This window comes from Halichoeres trimaculatus, unplaced genomic scaffold (genome assembly GCF_033239565.1).
Source record: "Halichoeres trimaculatus isolate MK-OKI-2021-1 unplaced genomic scaffold, fHalTri1.1 fHalTri1_scaffold_18, whole genome shotgun sequence".
In the NCBI taxonomy this organism is placed as follows: Eukaryota; Metazoa; Chordata; class Actinopteri; order Labriformes; family Labridae; genus Halichoeres; species Halichoeres trimaculatus.
The window spans coordinates 26,622,501-26,647,414 of NW_027437196.1; the positions used below are offsets into that span (position 1 = coordinate 26,622,501).

Genomic DNA, 24,914 nt, shown 5'->3' on the forward strand with positions numbered 1-24,914 from the left:
GTTCTTCGCAAAAAGATGAGATCCTCTTGGAATATTGAACAACTTCCACCCATCCTTTTGCCGGTTGGTGCAGTTAACGGCGCAGCAACTCCTTGTCATTTTTGCTCCTCTAATGTTACTGTCAACGAAGTGCCTCACTTTCTGCCCCCTGGCTGCACGCGCACATCGCTGCGCGCGATGACGTTGCACAGAAACCCGTCTATTAACCTTCACTCTAACACAAGTGAAAAGAACTACACTTCCCAGAAGCCAATAGTATTTTTAAAAAGAATGGGGAGAAAATCAAATCGAATTCAATGTATTGGCTAAAAATTAAAAGAAGGGGGAAAACATGGGAGCGGTACAGGAGTTAGAGTCATCTCTGTGCATGAATTTAATGGTTTTCTGCTCATTCTGTTATAACATTAGGTATTCTCATGTTTGGTTTACAACTAACATTACAAAACCAAATCAAGTGTGTAAACTCAGACACCCTAAGCCCAGAAAAGCATAGATGATATATATTTTTTTGATAATAAAGTTTTACTTTTCAAACTATAAGCAAGATGGCCGCTGTTTGATATATATTTTATCTAATGGGGCAGTGACTCCTGCATTCAAAGCATCCTGATCCATTTGGTTAATGTCTTTTTCTGACCCTCACAATTACAGCATGTACAGTATAGACAGCAGAGCTCTGTCCTCGGTTTGTTAATAAGAAACACAGCACTCCAGAGAGCTTGTGCTATGAGGGCCTGACAGCTGCTCCACTTCAGCTCTTCCTCTGTAAATATGTGTGAGACTGTATACAGCTGAAAATAAGAAACTAAGTGGGCCAAAGTAGAGCAACCTTGTCTCAGTGGGCTTTTTACCGTCCATTCTCATTACTTTCTGTCAGCCTGAGCTTTGTCACACAGTGTCCCTGGACCAAGCTGTTTTAGTTACAGCATGTTGCCTGTAATTGACCTCCTTTCTATGTAACTATTAAGACTCTTTTCTTCGGTTGTGTTAATTTGGGACAATGCATATGCACTAGTTGACCATATTTAGGCCAGAAGGCCAACAAAAACTTATAAACTTCCTTTCCACTAAGCAGTCTGGTACAGATCAGTACAGTTTGGTACAAGTTGGATCGGTTCAGCCTAGTCATGTTTGCGTTTCTACATCCAGTCGCGCCTCCTTTTAGTAGGCAACATGTGAGCAGGATGCCAATAGCTGTGTCAATTTGGTAACAGCGTGATGCCATAGCAGGACACAGTGTATCCCACTAATAAATCCAATTAAGAAGAAAACCACAATACAGTAAATTAAGAGCAACGGTGAGAGACATACAGCAATTTGTTTTCTCTGTGACTGGCATGTAGCTCTTTGTTACAAATCACAATCAAACTTTGTTTCAGAGAAGGCTGTGTGCAACCAAGAGAGCAGCTGCTGACACACAATAAGTGACAATAGTTTCAACCAGTCAACAAGTCAAGTCAAGTCAAAGTTTATTTGCTGAGCACGTTTCAAAACAACCTTGGTTGACCAATGTGCTGTATAGGGGTACAAAATAATCTCTTATACACTGTATGTCCAAGCTACAGGCTAATTAGCGTTTAGCTTGGACTATATCACTCTCCTGTTTATCTTTCTTTTGCTCTTCTGTCCTTTTTCTGTCTGACAGTTAGGCTCCAGTGTCCACCATCACTACAAAATTAATCACAGAAATCGTTTTCAGCTGAGAGAAACACAGATCTCTGTGTTTTATTTCCTTTCTCTACTAAACTTCATCAGCCGGTGTGGTGTTGTCATAGAGACCCAGACGTGCCGTAAATCGCTTGGTCCTGCTCGACCCAAACTGGAGGCTAAGAAATAGCAATTTAGAATATCCAGTAATCAACAATATTGGCACTGACAATCTCATGTTAAAGTGTGGATTACAATATGGCATATATCTAGAAGAGAGACTTCTTCAAGATCACTTTCAAACTCCTCACAGCCCCTTTAGCTTAAATATTGGGTTTGTTCACCTTTTACAGCAGTTACAGCACACGTTGCTAGCATAGTGTCAATATATTTTCTGAGAACTTCAACACTAATTTTATCTCATGCTTTCTGCAACTCAAGCCAAAGGTTTTCCTTTGAATGTAAAATAGATCTGTATCCTTTATTTTACAACTCGACTAAATCTGCTGGATGGGGTTGAGGTCCCGACTTGTGGAGCAGTCCATCATTTTCAGAACTTGCTCATTCTGTTGTGTAGAGAGCATCATGAAATTATAAGGACTTTGTAAATATTTTAACTATTTTTTAGGTATTTTAATGGCCAATGCGACACAAACAACCAAACCTTCTTAAATATTCACAGCGCTCTAATGGTTTGGGCCACCACTGTATCAGCTGTCAGACAGTGAAGAAACACGGTGAGACAGTGTGTAATTTCCAAAGAAGGAGAGCCTGAAAAATGAGTGAGTGTGAGTGAGTGTGTGAGTGAAAAACAACAGAAAAACTCAAAGCACATCTTTAGCAGATCCATATCATCATGATTTTTTTTTTTTTTTTTTTTTTTTTTGTGGTGTTTGTTACATGATACCATCAGTACTTTATTTACACAAAATCACATTTAATTCCATTTAAATCCAACAATCTGATTTCAAACATTTGTTCAATTATTTGTATTATATTTTTTATAAGGCAACACTGGTATGCAAACAAAATCTCACACACTCCTGTCTCTGTTTTCTTTTCAAAAAAGATTTCCCTTGTTGCCAAATAGTTTTATGACGGGACTGCAACTCTGAACTGTTCTGTAAGGCTTCAGTGAGTCAGCGACTCTGAAGCACTGCTGCTGTGTCCAGTCCATTTCATCATTTCATGACTTTCACCCCTAAACTTCTCTGATGTAGAGCTCTTTAAATGAAATACAAGTTGTTTTTGTTTCATATTTCTATTATTTTCTGTATTTATTAGAAAAGGGGAAGCAATTCATATATATCAACCCCCCTCCAAACTTAAACTCTTCCCTCTTCACCCAAAACAAGGTGCATTAGGCGACTGCTGGCAGGACCAGGCCGGCTGCCTACCAACAGACCTCCCTTTCACCCCAAGCGTCTCCACAGTGATCAGAAGCCATGCCAGCCATCTTGCCGTCAGCCCAGATGACCCACCTGACAGTTGGCCTACCCGAGAGAGCTCAGCCTATGCTGGAGGCGATGAGAAAGAGGGCGAAGGATCTGACAGAAAACAGAAGAAGAAGAAGAAAAGGCGACAGAAAGATGAGGGGTCTTATGACCACCTGGAGAGCAAGGGTCACCCCGAGGTGCAAGCAGGAGGAGAAAATACAGAGGAGTTTTACAACAGGATAGGCCCAAGGTGGGAGAAAGGAGAGGGTGGATGGGAGGAGCAGCTTGGAAAGAGTGGAGGACGAGGAAAGAAGGGGAAGAGCAGGAAAAAGATCCCACAGGAGTGGGGAGTGATGGCAGAACCATTCGTCCCTGCATCCGCAGCAACCTCTCAGGTCACAGAGGACGACATGATGGATCTGGGGAGTGCTGCTCAGGCCTCCTTTGCAGATCTGGATACCAGCTCAAGCAGCTGGAAGAAGGAAGTCTTCCCAGAAGAAGGTCTGGTCCCAACCCCCTTATCCAAAGACCTGTTCTCTACAACATCGGCTAACGTCAGCCCTCTGGTCCTGAACAGTGATCTGAAACCAACAGCCGCCCCGTTCATCATGCCTTCCACCACAACTGACTCCGCAGCTCCGGGCTCCTTCACCATGGCTCCGCACCCCGATGACTCCTTCGACCTCCTCATGGAAACTGAAAATGCCAGCCTGGGAAACAGTGGACAGGCTGTTTTTCCAACCTTTTCTCAGGAGAATGAAGCCATGGTCAGTGACCTGGTTGACAGCGGGATGTTTGACAACACCAGTCCACTCCAGGAGTCCTCTGTGCTACCAGGAGTAGACACCTCAGCTTTCAGCCCTGCATCCCAGCCAAGCCCAGGCGTCTCCAAAGAGGGCGAGGTGCTCGCCTCGGCTCCTCCACTCTCACCATCCGATGCTTCATGGCTCCTGAACAACTCCAACGTGAGCAGGGACAGCGATCTGTTCGACTTCAGTGATGCCAGCCCTTCCAGTCAACCTGTCAGCCTGGGTCTGTCCTTTGACACCCCGAGCCCAGCTCCACTCCGCTCTCCAAAAACCACAGCGCAGGAATCCCAACCTAAAGAGCAGAAAGATGCAAAGTCGGCCCAGAAACAATCCAAGAAATCTCGTTCATCACCACCATCCTCTTCTGGTAAGACTCCCACCTCCCCAGGAGCAAAGAAGTTGTCTCCACAAGCGTCCCCTGTCATCAGCCCATCCTCCCCTCCGGCAGCTGGCCCTTTGGGAGCTTCGGGTCTTAACCCTGCAGCCAAGCCCTTCTTTCCAAGTTTCAGTGACTCCATGGAAGAACCAGACACTGTCCCTCCAGTCGCCCCCATCATGGAAGGTTGGTTGTAGTCAGCCGTGGACAAAGTAGAAACTAGACATAGATTAGATTCACAAATAGACGATGGATAGATAGATCCACTCATCCTCCCCCTGCATGGAAACATTTGTCACATCACCTGGTTTGGGCTTTCTGACTGACTCAGTTTTGACTTCTTGTGAGTGACTAACGCATGGGCTCAACCTGAGCTGGATTGGCTTGATTTGAATCAGTGACTGATTTCATTCCCATGATGCACTGCTGGGATGTTCTCATGATTAACAGGGTTGCTGTTGATGGGTGTGCTTCTACTAACCAATCACAGTCTCTCTCTATAGATTCAACACTGGGCGTCTGTACCAAAATGAAACCTATCCTCCCTTTTCTCTTTGATCCAGGTGTTTGTGATAACACTCTAATTATTCTCTGTTACCTGTGCATCCAGGGTGAGATTCTGATGTTAACCTTCGACCATCTTCTGTGACTAACTCTGTTTTTCTGACTGATGGACTGTTTTTTCACTACTTCCCCTTGAAAAAAACATTTGTTGGTGTGATGCTAACCCCCTTATCATCAGTTCCTGCTCTGACATAATCTCCAGATATCAGATTGTAATTGCTTTCTCTGTCGATTTTTTTCTTCCATGTTCTTTGACGATTGCTGCCTTTCCTGCTCCTACAACAAAAGGTGAGTCCTGTTTCACTTCCCTGTGTTATTCTTTTAATCGTTTGTCGTGTTTTTCCATGTGGTGCATCATTAAAACTTCTCCATGAGCAGAAATAAACAGTCCTTGCCCTCTTGGTTTAATTTGGATGCAAACTGTGTTGTGCAGAACATTAGATATGCCTCAGTTTGTTAAATGAGTGAGGAGCCCCAGCCTATTGCAGGAACATGGGGTAGAATTTGCATCTTACTATCTTTACCAAGCATTCAACTTGTGTTTGTCTAAGGTAAGGTCTGTAGGTAGGGTCAAGTAATTTTCATTACTTGTTTGTAAACACAACATTCAAACTGGGCTCCTCCTCCTTGGCTCAATGCCAGCAGCAGCGCACACCCACTGCATCTCAGAGCATGTGAGTGGAGCAGAGCTGCTGAATTTTGAAAATAGCAAAAAGAAGGATTATTTTTTAGGAATTTTTAGGAAACTGAGCAGGGCATCGTCCTGCTTGGTTTTTGCTTATTTCCACTCACAGCAAGATTCTGATGCATGCCCATCTGTTCAAGTACAGGACCCGAGTACAAATATTTCATTACCTTCTACCTATTTGGGTCTAAGGCTTCAATTAAGGATAAGTAAAATGTGCAGGCACATTTATCTTTTTTTGGCGTGGGTGTGGAGTGGAGATGCTATCTTGGTTGAGCTCTTGACTTGAAGCAGCGAGTGAAAGAGGCAGGCAAAGGAGGAGCGGAAATCATCGCCACTCCACTCTGCTCACATGCTCTGCTGCTTCAGACTAAAGCTATTTGAACACATTCACCAGCGCAGCAACCACCTTTAGCATCTCATTTCTACATGGGAGAGCTGATTAGAACGAGCTAAGCAAGTTTGCTTAATGCAAGTTTGACACATACCTGGTCAGCAGAAAGCTAACTTGCGTTGCCCTTCGCCCCGTGGTGCAATTTAAGTGCCCGAAAGCAAGTGAAAGTTGAGCCAAGCTTTACGTCCACTGTTGTAGCCGCTAAGGATAGCGTCTTCCACTCACTAGTGTCAACATGCCGTGGTACTTGAACACTGGGTGCGCAGTGGTTGCGATTGCCCATAGGAGGCCATTGAGCAGGATTATTCCTGTAAAAGTTGACATTTTGTTCTTTAGGAAAATCCTGCACACCCTGCCTTTGACCGATGACATAAACCAAAGCTGGAAGACTGGAGTTGTAAAGGAATGTTCATTTTCATGATCAGATCTTGATGAATTTTGTATCTCAGTTCCACTTCCTGCAGACTTTCTTTGGATTTATAGCAAATCAGCCTTTCATGACAAAAACAAATGTAATTTTAGATAGTCCGCAGTGCAGATGTTTTTTTATTTTTAGTTTTCATTTCTATACAGATAACACCATCCTATCTTCCCTATTGCACACAATCATCTATCTGCAGCTTCTTTTACTGTTGTCCAGTTGAATATTTGTGAACTCAATGCCAACAAGACTAAGATTATGAACCGATCCATGAGGTGATGAAAATTTTCCCAAATTTTAAATACCTGGGTTTTCTCGTGGATGAGTATCATATTCAGAGTCTGACAAAAACCCTGATGGTAAAGTTTGGGTTTCGTTACAAAAACAAAGTCTGTTTTATATTTTTGACCAGGAAAAAAACTCATCCAAGGAGTTTTGTTTTTTTTATCTGTAATTGACTGGTGATATTTTTGTACATGCATGCTACCTCAGCCTCTCTGAAGATGCTGGACTCAGTATCCCATGCTGCTTTGCTTGTGTTTGTGTGTCTCTGTTCTGATATTTTGCACACATTTCTGACTCGTATGAAAAGGTAGGTTTGTCTTCCTTACACAACAGAAGAATGGAGCATTAGTATGTCTTTCTTTATCAGGCCGTACTAAAGGATTTGCCGTCTTATTTATGCTCTTTACTGACTCCTGAAGTCTCCACTGTCTGTAACCTTCAGTCTCACTGACAGATCCTGGGCTGTTCCTTGGACTTGCTCTGTCTTTGGTCAAAGTGCTTTCAGTGTTTTTTAATTAAGGTCTAAGCTATAAACTCAACTAATACCGGATCATTCTGTTGGTTTGAAGATAGAGATAGACCGATATGTTTTTTTCAGGGCTTATACTGATTGATTGACTAAGTCAAGGAAGCTGATAACTGATATTTGGGGCTGATATCCATTTGTAGTAAAATTGGCATCAAAATTTAGGATTATCCAAACTCCAATACTTAACTTTGTGCCTTAAACCATGTCTTTATTATACAGCCCCCAGGCTCAGCAGCTGTCTAAAAAATAAATTGCTACCTAACGTTTTTTACAATAAGTCAATTTTTCCAAAAATGGCTCTGCGTGTGACCAATCAGATGGTGATGGTGGGTAGGAAAATGTAAGAGACAGAGCAGTGACTGCACACAGAGAGGCGCGGCTGTATTGGAGCCAAAATAGCAGTTTGAAATTTTATTTCTTATTGGTAAAGTGCTTTGAGCAGTCCGAGAGACTACAAAAACGCTATGTAAGTACAGGTCCATTACCATTACCATCAACTCAACTCAACTTTCAACTCAACTTTACTTTATTTATACCCAAGGTAGATCTATCTTGCAGACAGAGTGATCACATTTTAACACACAAACAATCAACGCTTCAAACCTTGGTCAGAGTGACAAGACATACAGTATAAAGTGCTCGGTGTTTCACCACATATATGCAGTAGCATGGATCAATAAAATAAATAAATCAGATAAATAAAACAACATGCAATAATACACAATAAAAACCTCAAAAAGATAACTATAAAAAGTAGGGCTGTCATTTTAACGCATTTTGATTAATTAATTACACCACAAATTAACGCGTTATAAAAATTGATTAATCTGGATCCCAAACCCGCGAGGCGTTCAAAGACGCACTTGTTTTTAAATGTCTGGCATTTACAAACCGTGTGTCCTACTTGGAAAAAGAGGTGTTCTTGTCAGATTTTCAAATTTCCGAGGGTCCTTGAATGTATCACACTTGATGTCAGCAACATGCTTTAAACCGGAGGGAGGGAAGCGAGAGTGAGTTGTGACTGCCGCCCACATCGCGTTTATTCACACGTCCTTTTTGAAAATCTGCAGAAAATCAACTGTTTGCTCTAGCTAAATTCTGTAAAAAACAGATAATTCTACACTCTTTACTGCTTTAAACAAGCCCTGAATGATTGATATATATCCTGTATTTAAATCTAAAGAATTCTTTGAAAATTTCCCTCCGTCTTCCTGGTGTCATGTTTCAGCTTGAGGCTGCTCTGCACCAATGAGCAACAGTTTGTGTGTTCAGAGCATGTTAAACTGAAAATACTTCACTTTTCTTTGATTCAAGACTTGAATAAAGTGTTTTGTACACAGTTCCTCACAGTTTCTAGCCTTTAGCCCTGGTTCTCATAGAAGTATAGAAGTTCATGTTGCAGTAAAAATCGAGTCAACATCGAGTAAAAATGTGACAAAAGCAAAAAATGTCCTAAAAATTAAATCAGCTTATCTTAGGTGCAGGAATGTGTAGATTTTATAAAGATAGAACCGTAAAACTTTTTTCATGTGTTCCTTTTGCATCAGGGTACCTAAAAATGTGTTGCATATATTCCCACCTTATTTTTAAATGTTTTTTTAGTGCCTTTTAATGTAATTTTAATGTCCTGGAATTCAAATTCTTTATTTTGGGACCTTAAGCAGACATAAGATTAAAATGCGATTAATTAGATTAATTAATTACAAATCCTGTAATTAATTAGATTAATTTTTTTAATCGCCTGACAGCACTAATACAAAGTATAAAAGTAATGAAAGTAATGATAAAAGATCGAGCAACTAAATGGGAAAAAAATGAGATCGTTAAATAAAGGGCTATGTCACCATATCTTATTGAGCTCAGTGATGGCGACAGGAACAAAGCTGTTTTTATAACGCTGTGTGCTGCACCTTGGGACTAAACTCAGTTCAGAGGAAAGGAGCCGAAATTCACCCTGTAGAGGATGGGATCATTGTTAAGGATTGCCAAAGCCATCCTCTGTACCTGTTTAGTATACAGGAAGGTGGGACAAGACTGGGGTTCACCTATCAGGCGACTGGACAATCTGACTATTTGATTCAATTAATTCTTCTCTTCAACTGAGGTCTGACATCCGCTGCCAGATTAAAGAAAGGCAGATGCCGATATGACTCAAAATGCTCAATATCAGTCTACCTTAGTTTGGATTCATTTCAACTTAGATTAGATATCATCTGATAAGTTGTGTTTATGTTTTACTGCTGAATTCTGCTAATTTATTGGTCAGTGTGATATTCACTTGTTTGTCTAAGGTTTTAAAACTCAATGAGAACATTCCTTTTAAAATAAGAGTCAAACTCACAAAGATATCCTATCTTTAACCTCTGAAATAGGTCTTCCCTGGTGAATTTATAAGTTTGATTTTTATTATTCTAGTGTTTCATCTACGAAGAATCCAGTTGATCCTAAGTTTTCAGCTCTCTGCTTCAGTCTGTACAGCAGGTTAGCACAGTCACCATCAACACAGTTTTCAGATCTTTCACTAACTTTAGATCAGAGTATCCATGGAGTGCCCCACACTGACCTTAATCCAACCCAATTTTAAAACCAGGCTGGATTTAAAACTACTCTAGTGTTAGTCAGGAGTATGAGGAAGACTTTTGTCTGGGAGGAATAATCTCTCTGACAGCCAGAGACGGGAGGCTAAAAATAGAATTGGCTGACACTTGTTCTTTGGTGTCAGAGCGGATGTATGGATGTCAGCTGTGCAGGTTGATGTATCCGTGTGGCTTCAAATGTGTATAAAACTGTACTTGTGTATGAGTGTGTTTTCTTTTCTACAGCTGAAGCCCTCTGTGTGTGTGTATTGTGTGTGTGTGTTGCTGTCATTTATGAGCTTCAGAGGATTCATTTCCTTGTCCTCCCTTTCAAAGCTTCCTGTTCCTGCCTCCCGTTGGAGGCTGTAATGAGGACTGAGCCAGCAGAGGGTTGAACCTGGCTATTAAGCAGCTTTGATCAATGCCTCCCATCCCTCCACAAGAACCAAAGAGCTTATGTTAGTTTTTCCCACACTTCCACATTACAGCGCGAGTTAAAAGAAGCAGAAAGAGTAACAGATTCCTGCTCCATGTCTACAAACCTTTAGCGGCCATGTCTTGTGTGAATGAGTATATGTTTCATTTGTATAAGTGTGTGCACATTGCCCCCACTTTTGTGTGTTTTTAACCACACAGGGGATGCAGGATGTGTCGGACATAAATGTCTATAATATAATTCCTCATAATTTTCTCAATCTGTGATTTTTGTGTTCATCATGTGTCCGTATACAGACGGAGGATAAAAAGCCAGACCGAGTGCTGAACACAGCTGTCTCCATCCTCCCTCTGTGTAATAAGACCTTTTGTTGGTGCCCAGGGGTGTGTCTTTGTCACCCAGAGTGGTATTTAAGCCTTGTACAAAAGACAGGACGACATGTGGAGCACAATGATGAGCACGGAGAGTCTTTAGAGGCTAACAGTGGGGGAACAAGAGAGTACAGTGAAGGAGACAGGAGACAAAATGATTAAGATTTAAAACAAGAAACAAAAGGTTTTGTTCTTTTGGAGGCATTCATAAGAAGAGAGCAATGAGGGAAGAATAATGTTTATTTCCCTCATGAGACAGAGAGAGATGCAGAGGCAGGAAGTGTGAAGAGAAGTTGTTTTTAAAGACTTTTGGGATTATGAGAAACTGTAAGGAGATGAACAGAATGCTGAGAGCAGATGAGTACAGAAAACTAATGAGCCCCTCTCAGAGATAGAGAAATATCTGCAGGAGGAACAATGATGAAAGAAAAGACGAGACAGAGATGCAGAGTAAGGTGATAAAGCTCAGTGTTGGTGGTATTTGAAGCTGGATGGAAAAATCATTTACTGTATGATAGAAGTGAAAGTGAAAGTCATTCAACACCTTGAAACTGGAATTATGATGGTTCTTGTAAACACAAGAGGGTGGAGCCTGAGAGAAGGAAGGGTTTGGGAAACACAAAGGTATCTTATGTTAACTACAGTTTGGTTTACACAGTGCGTTAATAATTCACATGAACAGTCATATTTAACAGCACCAGAAACACTCAAAGGCCAGTGGTTTAGTCATTTTTTTTATTTTGAAGAGCAGGGGTGAAAAATAAAAAAGGCACTTTTACCAGTTTTTGCAGTTAAGCAACCATTTTCACCCCAAAGAAGCCACTTTAGTGCACGTTTTGACCCCTTAGAGGGAAATTCAGTATGTTTGGCTCCAAAGAGGGCACTCAAGTGTGTGTTATGCCCCAGAAAAGGCACTTTGGCGCACACATTTTGGCTAGAGCAGAAGATTTGTTGGTAACACTTTTCTTTGATGGTCCATTTCTTTGAAATTGCCCCCGAAATTTTACAAGAATTTGGTGAAAATTAGCTCATAACTTCTGTCCAGATTCTGTTTTGCAGTGCGCCTGTACCCACGGTGTCTATCACAATCAGGTAACCTAACTTCTGTATTCAACAAATAAGCAGATATTTATAACCTGCTCTTCTGGAAGTAGCAGAGACCTTGGGATACTTCTAAAAACATGGGTCATGATTTAATTTTAAATAACTTATTTGTTAATCCTCACCTTCTTACCTTGCAATTTGGAGTAAATTACAAAGAAAATGGGGGGAAAAAAAGTAACCTACCAATCGTGACTTGAGACAATAAAATTGGACAGTATTTTATAGAAGTTATGTGCTAATTTCAAAGAAATAATTAAAAAAATGTCTAATTAAACCAATAAAGCAAAGTGTTACCCATTTGTTTATATGCAGATGATGTTTTGGTTTAAGTCTTGATATCTGAGGTTATTATTTGTTAGGACTGGGTAGTGCTAAGAACTTTACGATTCAATTGGATTTCGATTTTCTAGGTTGTAATTCAACTCAATATCGAGTCAATTTGCTACTGATTTTAATGCTTCCATTTTTGATTTTCATGCCAATGTGCACATATGTGGTTTGTCACTTCAAGTTTTGGAGCAATAAAGCAACCAAGACATCACATTTTGCAGCTGAAGGAGCTGGCTTTATGCTGCTGCAGCTGCTTTGGCTGCCATAACATTGTCTGGTCTCATGTGGCCCTCATCCATAACACACACAGCCCCCCTACTTCTCAGGAGGTGAATTGATTCAGAGGATTTGTTGATTTATTGAATTGGGCGAGAAAAGATTGCGATGCATTGATTCATCACTATTTTTACCCACCCCTATTATTTGTAAAATTGATGGTGCGCGTATAGGAGCTCAGAAACAACCTGGGATACAATTTTAAATGTACAAAAGAAAATCTCAAGCTGTACTTGTCACTCTTCAAAATCAATAGTTCAACGATTTGGATTTAAATGGGACTCAGTGGCCTTTAAATATCTATGAATCTGCATCCTGAAGGATTTATCAAAACTGTAGCAACTAGAGAAAAAAAAAGCTAGACTAGAAAGAGTTACTTTTTTATTCATCATTGTGTATGTTTTTAAAACAAGAAAGGATTGGTTAAAAAAAAATATGAGATGTTCTTGGACATTATTACTGGATTATTGTACATCTTTGGAGGAATGGTTTAGCTTTTCATAGAAATCGTTTTGATATACATTTTTTCACCAAGGCCATAAATAGACAATCCAGAGAACATGGTGTATCCTTCTGACAGCACATGACAAGTGTGCACACATCACCCACACGTGCAAACACAGAAACGTACACATTAATAATGCAGAGACATTGTATACCTTCAGAGGAACAGGCTTTCAGGTTATTTTTGGCCAAAATGTAAAATGTTTTTTTTCTCCTTTATTGAGGAGTTGTTAGATAGTTGACTGCTATGTTTGTAAGGGATGACCTTTGGGTTGATTGTTTAGAGTCTTCCAGCTCCTTGTTCAGTTTCCAGGTACGTACTCTGTTTGTTCAGTTCGTCTTTTCTGTCCAACACCAATTTCATGTCAGTCACATCACACTTGATGTAAGCTGCCTTTTCAAAACTTCACTAGATGAAGTGTGCAGATGTATGGTGTACATGGTGACACATCTAGTCATAGGATTATTTCTGCTCTACACTTAAAACAGACAGAACAGATATTCAGACCACTTTGAAACCACACATTGTCTCCTAAAGTCTCAGTACTCCTCTATTACCGTCATAGAGCACTAAAATCATATGTATCAGTCAGCTGAGAGCCCAGAAATAAACTGCTGTTTTTTAAATCTCCACAGACACACAAAATGTAAACAACTGAGTCATCAAGCTATTTAAGGACAAACACAAAAGGCAGCCAAGCGTGAACATACTGTATCAGCGGTCTATTTTTACCACATGGTGTTTTTCCTTGTTGTTTGGGCTGTTTTCACTGGAGCACAGACTGTTGGATGGAAACCCAGAAGGGACATCTTTACAGTACGGCTCCAACTTTAGGCTGGGGTGAGCTAACGCCGTCTGATGGCTCTTAGTGGGAGGTGCTGGGACTTTTTCTGTTTTGGCACACTTATAAGAGAGAACAGGCTAACAGTGGGACAGAAGCATGAGTCACCCTGTTAGTACTTTAGAAAAATGTACTGTGTCTCAGCACCAGATCCAAAGTCAAAGAAAGATGACTCCAGGCCAGAGGAGTGGGACGTTAAAATTCAATTAGACCTTTGGTATTGACATTTTAAAGAAGGAAGCTGTACATCCTTAGTAAGTGGAAATTTCACTGAGTTTGCTTCCTGCATTTAAAGCAGCTCCATGTCTGCAGTGTGTGAGCTACTGAGGTGATGCAGACTGTTTGCTTACAATAATGAAAGTTTGATTGTATAGATTAAAAAAAAATCCTCCAAGACAGCTTAATTTAGCTTACTGAAGATTAAAAAGACATAAAACAGACATGTCATCCCTGACTTTAACCTGAAAGGTCACTTCTTTTCAGTCAAACCAAGCAGCAACTAAAACAGAGGAGCTTTTTTTTTTTTTAGAAAGTCATCTTCATCATAAATCTGTGATTTACCAGTTACTTCCTGGGCAGCTGTGGCTCAGTGGTAGAGTTGGTAATCATCAGTCAGAAGGTTGACGGTTTGATCCCAGCTCCTGTGGTCAGAACTCCAAGTTTGGGATGAGTTAAAACCAATGGGCATATGAAATATCCACCGTCCTTCGGTGTATGAAGGTGTTGCTAATGGGTGAATGTGACTTGTAGCTAAAAGTGACCTTAGCTCTGTTTCCACCAAGTGGCCCAATATTAGTAATTGTTAGTTCTGTAAGGGTCTGATCGGTAAAGCCTGATCCTGTTTGCATTCCTTCTGCTGACCATGCCCCCTCTTGGTTGGTAGCATGTAAACTGGATGCTGATAGTTGCATCAGCTACGTTATATGGTGATGGTATGGCAGTGGGACACAATGTTTACTGATAATCCAATAAAAAAGAAAAATGTGCTGTTTCTTGAAACCATTTTCCAAACAAAAAGAAATCTCTTAGTGTTTCTAGCTCCAACTTTTGGGGTCGGAACCATATAGCATTGTAGGGTTCTGAAGTCAAAATACCCCTGTCAAAGGCACTGCCATTGGCAACTGTTGTGCAGACAGAGTCTGTGCAGTCAAGACTGTGAGGGATTCTGGGAGAACCTGAGTGGATATCATAATTATTGTTTTCTTAGGAGAGTCTAGTCTCTTCTTGACTCTACCTCCGGACACATTTTACAGTCCACCAAAAAATACACAAGAACGGCAGCTGTCAGTCATTGTTAAACATGACATAAAACCTAGTTTTCAACCTTGTGCAAGAAATGAAAACGAAACTTTTCAGAAAAAAAGAGGACTTAAATGCAAGACAGCCAAATGATATCTTCAAATCACCACAACAATCAGACGTGAGAAACATTTCTACAAGTTGTATTAATTTATTAAAGTTTGACCACAGCCCATCTGGAATGACTGAATAGATAGATTTTTTTGACCTACGCTGCAGTCATTTACCAGGGGGGAGCAGTTTTTGTGAACTTCCAGCCGAGCAAGATGACGTCCATTTTTTTACAGTCTATGGTCAGATCGGTATGCCTGGCACCCCGACAGAAGGGCACCAAAAAGTGGAACCGATGTGGGTCGGTAATTTGGGGACCTGGCCCGGCTTGAGTCAAAGGACCAAGACAAAACAAACTGAACTACTTGGTGGAAACAGGGCTTTTTGGTGGTCAGATGACATAAATACATTTGCTTTAACCATTTCTATTTACCACCCATATTTGATTTATTTAGAGAATTCAACCCTACACTCCTCCCTCCGTCTGTAGTATTATGTTCTTTCATAGGTTCAATTTATAATTTTGTGGCTCTTAGATGTAGAGTATCATCATCAAAGTACCAACAGGAAAAACCGTCCTTGTTTCTGTTCTTAGTTATTCATATTTGCATAGAGGATGCGTTAACGTCTAAAATACAGCAACATCTTTTGCCGGAGCATTGTTACATCCGCTCTGACACTGAAGAACATAATTTTTCTGAGTTATATTATTAGGGGTGTAACAGTACATGTATCCGTGCCAAACTGCTCCATAAGGCCGTTTGGTTCAGTACAGTGCTGTATTCAAACGAGTACAATAAGTTTACGTTAGCTGCTGCACATGGCTCTTTAATATTCATGTGAGTACTCGTCTATGATTGGCAGATCAAGGAAGGTGTTTTAATATTCATGAGGAAAGTGGTCTGTGATTCCTGCTTTGCGATCATGTGCATATCATGTGGACGTGACGTCTCATGATGAGCCAATCAGAAGATGAATATCAAAGAGCTTCAGTAGCCACAGGAGCTTGTGTCTGAATTGTTCATCATGGCTGCTGCTAACGACCAACTGGAGCTTGAGGAGCCTCCCCCCTCGCTGTATAATTAGAATATAATTTTATAATACATTTATATAATATATTTTTATAATATATTTTTATGATATATTATAATATAATTATAATTAAATGGCAAGTTTTTGGTTTAATAAACATGCTAAACAAACAAATGGTTTTTCATCGTTCCATACTGTACCGAAAATGTATCACATTTTTATCACTTCCAGGTATAAAAACCCTTCTGATTACAGCGTCTCATTGATTCTAAACTGCAAAAGTATGTTCAAGTGGTAAAGAAATCCATAAATATAAAAAAAAATGCAAAAGAAGCTGCTGCTTAGCTGATGATGCTCGTACAGCCTTGTCTTTTTTTCCATGTAAAAGAAGAATAAAAAGCTTATCAATCGTAAAGTTTAATGACACTGAACTTGTGCAAAGTATGACCCCTATTGTTAGCTTTTTAAACCTATTACCACTGTTCAATTCAGACTTAAGTTGCTCTGAGTGCTCCAGTAAAACTTTTCCAGTGGAGACAGGAAGTTGACCTGATTCTAAACTGAGCAGAGAAACTTCCTGCTCAGAGTTTTTCTTCGTCAGCAGATAAAATAAAAAAAAATAACTAGACCTTTAGAGCACAGAATGTTCCCCCAAAATATTTCCAAAATGTCATCTTTGCAGGAGGACTGTTCCCTTAAATGTGAAGCATGTATTTTAAGTGGAGTCAGGAGCTTCATTCTTGAAATTCAGTCTGAGTAGATGATGGTTCCTGTCACTGCTGCTGCTAAATTCAACACCTACAGTAAATGTTTTAACCCTTACAAGTGTAACTCAGGTCACAGCGGATATTTAGACACTTGACTTTTTGCTCTATCAGCCGGTCACTGTGAGAAGAGGTCTGCTCTGGATTTTGCATTGAAGTGGAGTGTGAAAAAGCCCCAAAGACAGCGCGTTTTGCAGATTCAGCTTTTGCCGGCTCAGGGCAGATTTTAAGAATTCAAGAAAACAGAATGACAGGGAAGAGACAGAGAAGGAGCAGAGGGGGGTCAGGGAGAAACATGAGACTGACAGATGCAAGAAAAGGAGTTGTTGAGCTGGCTAAGAGATAAAAAAAAGAGTAGCTGGAGAGTTTAGGCAGAAACAGAGGTGTGGATGCAGACAGGGAATGAGAAACTGTCAGACATTTCTGTTGTTTAGCTTCATGGATGCAGTATGATATTTATGTTTACATTTTCCTAACTGTCTCTAACCTCTGTTTGACTGAATACAACAGAAATATCTCTTTCAGACCATTAGAGATTACTCTCTTCAGCCGTTCCTCAGACTGGAAGCTTCCATTAGAAAATGATGCAGCATTAATACTCCATTGGAGGCTTTTACTGCTCGACTCTCGGGCACATTCTTAGACAGGCAGACGAGCACGTAGCACAGCTTGCCCTTTATGCCTCAACAGTTATGAAGCAGCTAAAATCTCTGTGTGATGGGACTGTGTCTGAAAACAGCTCTGATTGGAAGGACACAAACACCCACACGACCGCAGACAGGCAGGAGTCTGATAATGAGGCTAATAACAGCGTTCTATTCATCACTTCAGCCTGATTTACTTTTCTGTTTGGCTGTGAACAGTTTCTTTAACACACAGGTGATACCTGAAGATTGTGGTGTGTTAACTTGTTTCTATTTCCCAGCTGTAGATTCAGATGTGAGATACCTTCAGAGGAGGGATGTGGGGGGAAAGTACAGGGGGGAGTTGCTATGGAGACTAAGGATCAGTTAATGTTGCCCTAGGAACAGCAACAGATGCTGGAGTTAATGAGACACTACGCTGACAACACACTTGCTGATAGTACAGTTTGTGTGTTTCTCTGTCATACACAAACATATGTGGACAGAGAAACTGCTGAAACTTCTCGGCACCATCAGATCACATCTTTATAGTCTATGGCTTTCCATGTATTTTGATTTATTTCTTTTTTAAAAGTTGTTGTTGAGATGTTTCTGGTCAGTCACGTTTCCTGGTGTTTACTGGTGATGTGCAATTTTGTGTTGTATGTTTTATCAGATTGTGGAGACCTGCAATCAGTAGGCCGGTCCAAAACAAATTTCCAGACGGGGACAATAAAGTATATTTTATCGTATCGTATCGTATCGTATCGTATCGTATCGTATCGTATCGTATCGTATCGTATCGTATCGTATCCTATCGTATCCTATCGTATCCTATCGTATTGTATGGTCGTATCGTATCATGTCGTTTTGTATCGTATCGTATCGTATCGTATCGTATCGTATCATGTCGTTTTGTATTGTATCGTATCGAATCGTATCGAATCGTATCGAATCGTATCGTATTGTATCGTATCGTATCGTATCGTATCGTATCGTATCGTATTGTATCGTATCGTATCGTATCTCCTCCTGTGCAGAAACTCAACTTGGTGCTAACTATAATATCTTAAAAAAACAGAGCAGATATGCACATTCAAGAAAACAAAATGCATGGCTCATAATTGACATGTAGTCCAAAAGTAAGTTTTTTAAGAGTTTTTATTATTCTAACATCTTCTTATAATTGATAAAGCTTCCCATGCATCCTTTAGGCCCATTACTGATAGTAGATCTTAATCTCATCATAGATCGCGCTTCCAGCTTCAATGAGTCTCTGACAGCTTGTTGATGATTCATTCGTACCTATTTGCATTCCTCTCTATCCTCAAATACTGTGTTGTTTTTTGCTTATTCGGTTTTTCCATATGTTGGTTGTTTGTGTGTTGTGTTAATTGTGCTAAGGGTTGACTCAGGTAAAGAGAAAAAAGAGGAAAACTGTCTTTATTAACTGTGGCTGCATTTGATTTTGCATCAGCCTTCAATTGTATGCAGCCTCATATTTTAGCTCAGAGGCTACTTGAAATGTCCGTTTTTGACTCTGGCACTTTATGCTGGCTAGTCGATTTTCTAACCACCAGGTCACAGAGAACCCGCATGAATGACACTTTCTCCAGCCCACTGTTGTGTTCAACAGGTTCACCTCAAGGGTGTGTTTTGTCACCCCTGTTGTTCATGCTCTATACTAATAATTGTCAGAGCCAATTTGAGTCAAGGGTCATTGTTAAATTTGCAGACAACTCTGTTGTAGTCAGCCTTCTGCAGTACCATGAGGTGGGCCATGGCCCTGTCTTGGACAACTTTGTTCAATGGTGTGATGACTCCTACTTGCATCTCAATGTCTCCAAGACGAAAAAAATGCTGATTGACTTTCGCATAAATCCACCTGCCACTGTACCAACATTTATCAATGGGGCAGCTGTGGAGACTGTAACAGAATATCTAGGAACCTGCCTTGATAAAAAACTTACTTTTGATGCTAACACCGATGCTATTTGTAAAAAAGCCAATCAGAGATTGTTCTTCCTGAGTAAGTTAAGGGGATTTGATGTTGACAAATATCTTTTAAAAATGTTTTACTCATGCTTTGTTGAGTCCATTTTGACCTTTGCAATGATCTGCTGGTTTGGTAACCTTAGCACTGCAAACAAAAACAAGCTGGGAAGTATTTTCAAACTTTGCAGGAAGATTGTTGGTATAGACTTGAATGATTTTAACCATGTTTTTCAAGTAAGAGCTGCTAAGAAGGCAAAATTTATCCTGGAGGACCCACGGCACCCCCTGCATGCCGAGTTTAGTCTCTTGCTGACAGCGAGGAGATTTGCTTATGTTAGGAAGGCAAAATGCAATAGATACCTGAGGTCATTTGTCCCATCAGCTGTTGTTGTTTTATACAAGTTATAAACATTTTGATACCATTGCATAAATAATGGTTGTTGGGCCTTTTAAATAACATAGCCAATATAGACAAATGCTGCCTTTCGCACACATTGCATATTGTTCTTAACTATACAGTGTTGTTTTTTGTCTGTTTATTCTTACTTTTTAACTTACTGTCCATGATGGAATCCATGAGTTAGTCAGACTAACCTATACATGTATCTTTTTTTTTCTTGTTTGTTTGCTTGTTTTTGTGGATGTATGTGCTACGGCTGCAAAACAAATTGCTCAGGGACAATAAAGGTTTTCTAATCTAATCTAACCCTTTCGTTTTCTGAAAATTAGCAATAACCTGGTTGCGCATGGCCATGTACACACCAATAACCCTTTTGAAAAATCCCTAAAAACACCCCTAGGTTAATCCTTTCTAACCTGAATACTTGGTCATGTATACACCTATCAGGATATCTCCATCCAAAGGAAGATTAATTTGTGTTCTGCACATGTTCTGTTCCTAAGGAATCTCGGTCTTTTGAGTGCTGGAAGTATGTGTGCTGCTGAAGTTGTTTTCATTGCTGCTGATGCTACACATATTGGAAGACAAAACGGAAATGACGAGGATTGTGTCATGATGTTCTCCATGCATCATGTTGTCCATGCGTCACTGTTTCGATTGGTGTAGCTTGTAAAGAGGAATAACTTTGATTGCTGTCGCCTGTCCAAATGTTTCAGAAACTGGAATATTGACTTTAACCTGAATATTGACTGCATGGAAATGTAGCAGCCTGATGAGATAGGTAATCAGGTAGCCTACTACATAAGCTTTGAGCCAAAGAGTTCATTTTTGGCTGTATTATTATTATTATTATTATTATTATTGTTGTTGTTGGGCTAGGAGGAGAGCCTTTACTCCTGCTCCTGTGTACTGTTTTTTTTTTTGTACTGTTTTTGTATCATAGTTGTTTTACACAAAAGATGTGTCACATTTCATCTGTGGCTGGCTGGATAAAGAAAAAGAAGTATTACCGGCAAACTCTGAGTTCTGGTTGGCACAGTTTTCCCATTCTCACTGCCTGCACTCCACATTACAACAGATACATCTTCATTTATAAGTAAGTTCACTGCCCAGTGCCACAGTATTCCTGTGTTTTTATGTCACAGAAAGAAAAGCAGACACTATTTGTTGCTCTGCCTGTACTTCTTAACTAGGGACCCACTGATCCAACTTTTTTTTAATCCTTATACCAACACAACACCTAAACTTTAATATCAGTGTCTACCAACACCTGTCTAATACCACTTTTAACTCAACATTCTCTTTTCTTTAATCTGGGAATGAGTCTGAGAGTTATGTTATGGTTAACATATGCACAAATTTCAAGGTGTGGTCAGAGTTGTCGGAGAAATAGCTGAAATATTTCCAATCTGCTGAGCTGCTGAATTGATCTTTTTTGTAAAGCCCTGTTGAGCAAACATTCACAGACCTACTGGTGTTGATGATGTAATAAATGACAACAAAGAGAAGAGCACAGAACTGAATCACATAGATCTGTACCATGAATCAGCCTAACTTTCTGAGTCTGCATCAGACCAATTCCCCAATACTAGGACTGGATCGGTTCATCCCTACTCTTAATGGTTTTTGTCAAAAAAGCTCAAACAGAAATTGAAAAAAAGGCTTTTGTATATTTTGCACCTTTAGTTGCTGTCATTAAATTATTTAAAATCTAGAAGGAAAAATCTTCATATTCTTCAGAATGCTGTTCCTTTTTGCTTACCTGGTTGCAAGACTGACTGAGTTATTTTCTCTTTACTGCAGATTTTTACGATTGGTGTCTTTTCAAGGTTTTCCCTTGAGAACTAGATTTTTAGTCTCAGTGGGAACAATTTTATTATTTCTCCTTGGTCGTGCTTTCATCAAACTTGTCCTTACCCGTCCTGTCTGTAGCATAAATCATATCACTGATCTCAGCTCCCCATGTGCCTAATTGTTTGGCTCAGTCTGAGTAAAATGTTTGAGTTTTCTACCTACAGTTTTGACCTTAAGGAAGATGGTTTATAATCTGTGGACTGTTTCATTTAACGTTACAGAATATTTTAAGACTGTAGCTGCCATTCAGCTCTTTTCAACAGTTAAATTCATGGACACTAATTAAGACATTAACATGGAAAACTTATGGAGGAGGAACACAACCAAACGTGGAAAAACAGACTGGGCCTACGACTGTGGAGGTTTTTGGAGCAGTAGGTATTTGTATGTTGATTGCGCTGCCTGAACCTCAGTGTAAGGCAGTCACATGCTCCTGTTTTGGCTTCTTAATTATGCAGAACGAGTAAACAACACAGGCAGGCACTGGTGCATTTCTGTACCAGTCTGTGAAATATGGAGATAACCTAAACCAGCAGGCAGCATGAGGCTGAGCTGGAGAGAGGAGGAGGAGGAGGAGAGATGAAAACCTGTTTGACTTCACACTATCAAAGACCAGCCTGAGCCTCCTACCACACACTCACGCTCTTTAGATTAAACCAAGAACAGATCCAACCTTTGTAACATCTGTGTTGGATGACAGTGAATGATTTCAGGAGACCTGCACCCGTCACAGTTCACAATCACAACTGACTGCTGTATTTTTAAGGGAGCAGGAGGTGGGGAGTGAAATAGAGCGGGTTGTCTCTGCTGGGAAAGTAATCCTTCAGCAGCAAACATGGAGTGATGGTGGAGGGCCTGGTGCTGCACTGTATACTCAACCTGTGACTGTGTACCTGCCATGCAGGCTGACTAATCCAGACTGAAAATGGAATTTAAATGTCACCTGAGGCTTAATGTGCAGCAGCCTTTGTTTTATTAGCAGGGAAATTACTTTGTACATTAGCAGCAAACAGCAGGAACTGCAGAGAGGCTCTAACCTAAATCCTTCCCTCAGACTCAGCAACCTGCCAGGTTCCCTTTATCTCATTTGTTGAGTTTTTGCACTGATGAATTTAAAGCAGATGCTTCCAGAATAATAAATGTGTTTTATTCAGTAAAGAGAAATTTGTTCTTTTCATTTGATTAGTCCCACTTGTTTTATCATTTAATGTATTAAAACAAGCCAGAAATTGGTATGCAGGTGGTTTCGAGTTCTTCTACAGCCAGCCTCAAGTGGACACGTAAAGTACTGCAGTGTTTACTTTTTCAGGTGTCTATTATTAAAATAAGATCTCAGTAACAGTAATGCACTGAAGAAGAGAAAGAAATGTGTTATTATGTTATTGATAGTATTTTTGTAATTCATTTATTTTTCAGGGACTTCCTGAATTTCCCTTCGTGGATTAATAAAGTGCATTCTATTCTAGTCTATTTTGTGTTGAATTGTTTTGTTTAAAGATAGGGTCTATGGCAATTTTAGATACTTGTTAGTAAACATAACATTCAAACTGGGCTCCTCCTCCTTGGCTCAGTGCCAGCTGCAGCACACCCCCCACAGCCTCTGATCGTAGCTTTGTGAACACACTCACCAGCCAGACAACGATCGTAGCATCCCCTTTCCACACAGGAGAGACCTGAGAGCTATGCACCTGACTTGGCATGTTAGCACAAGCTAATCACAGGTATTTGACACATATCTGGTTAGCAGAAAGCTAACTGACTCTTCATCCTGTGCTGCTCTCCAAGTGTCCAAAAGCAAGTGAAAGTGGAGCCAAGCTTGTTTATCTTTTTGGCGTTTTGTTTCACTTTGGTTGTGTTTTTCTTCCTCAGTGCTACGTGCACTATCATAGCCGTCCAGGGTAGTGCCTCCACTCGATGTCATCAACGCACAAAATCACTTGTGCACTGGGTGTGATTGACTGATGTTACCATGTCTACTCTCCACCTAGAAATGTAAAGAAGCAACCAAAACATAAACATACAGGCAGAGGAGGGGGTCGAGGTGGACACAGACACTGATACACATGTATATAGGCCTGCAGGAAATGATTGAGCAGGACTACTCCTGTAAAAGTTGACATGTTATTCTTTGGGAAAATCCTGCAGACCCTACCTTAGATGGGCTGACATCCCTTTAGGGACTGTAATTCATATAGTGACGTATATTTGTTGCTGTTGTTGTTTTGTAAAAAGTCAGAGAAGTTTATGTTTTTCCATTTATATTGTTGGGTTATTAAACTGTGTATAAACCTGATTCTGCGCTGCCCTGTGTCACACTTTAAACAGCATAGAGACAGAGTTGATTCATCACATTCTTGAAATTGGCTCATGAATAAATTCAGGATGTAGTGACAGACTGGCAGAAACCAATATGAATGTCACTTTCTCCATTTTCCCCGTCGGTCTTCATCCTGTAAATTAATTTGCTCTCTCTCAGCATGGATCCTCATCCAAATGGCTTTTAGTGTGAGCAGCCCAGCTCAGCTCTCTGAGCAGCCATCCAGCCCTGCAGACACTGAATTCCTCTGGGATAATGAGGCTGATAGCTGGAGGAGCAGAGAACTGGACGTTTGGATCTGTAAATGTTGTAAACACGGACAGAATTTCACCCTCGGTGTGTGTTTGTGTGGACATGTTAGTCAGAGATGCTGAAGGGTGGAGTGGATACACATTGTGCCTAATGTAGCCTGGGGCGGCAGAATCATCCATTATACATAATGAACTTAGATCAGTCAGCAGCAGCTGCCTCATAGGGAATAGCAGAGCCGCTGGTTGTTATGTCATTAATTAATAAAGATGAATGAGACGCTCCCTCCTCTCTATTATGCCACAATTTAGAAAAGTGTGGGCTTTTCATCACAGAGCGGTGTTCTAAAACTGGAGACAATGAAAAGCACATTCATGAGCTGATCGGAGCTGATGTGGAGTCATTTGCAGAGGAAATACAGACGGAAGATGAAATTTTCCGTGGTGCATTAAGTTCTCACATGCAGCCAACATTTCGACGTCTCAATGCTACTTTCTTTTAGTTCTGTGTGGTTGTTACTGACAAATAACCTGGAGACTGAACAAACATGATGTTTTATTTCAGGAAGGAGTTCACCTGTTTTGCTTTGAGAGTTCACTAAATTCATCACCCTTTGTCACAGCTCACAGAAAAATGTGCCTTAAATTTTATCTGGTGTGTTTGTGTTGAAGTTTGTAGAGATCAGAATATTTGTCAATACAACTACTTGATTTACGAACAGGAAAATAGACAACAGCCTGATTTT

At 40.3% G+C, this 24,914-nt stretch overlaps 1 protein-coding gene across 9 annotated transcripts in view; it reads left to right on the forward strand.

The window, feature by feature from the left end:
* Positions 1-24,914, forward strand: part of LOC141807671 (uncharacterized) — a 170,740-nt gene that overhangs the window by 87,026 nt on the left and 58,800 nt on the right. For all 9 annotated transcript variants that reach the window (XM_074693815.1, XM_074693814.1, XM_074693818.1 and 6 more), the window contains one exon: positions 3,003-4,454. In XM_074693815.1, coding sequence (XP_074549916.1) covers positions 3,003-4,454 — 1,452 coding nt within the window. The remainder of the gene's footprint in view (positions 1-3,002; positions 4,455-24,914) is intronic.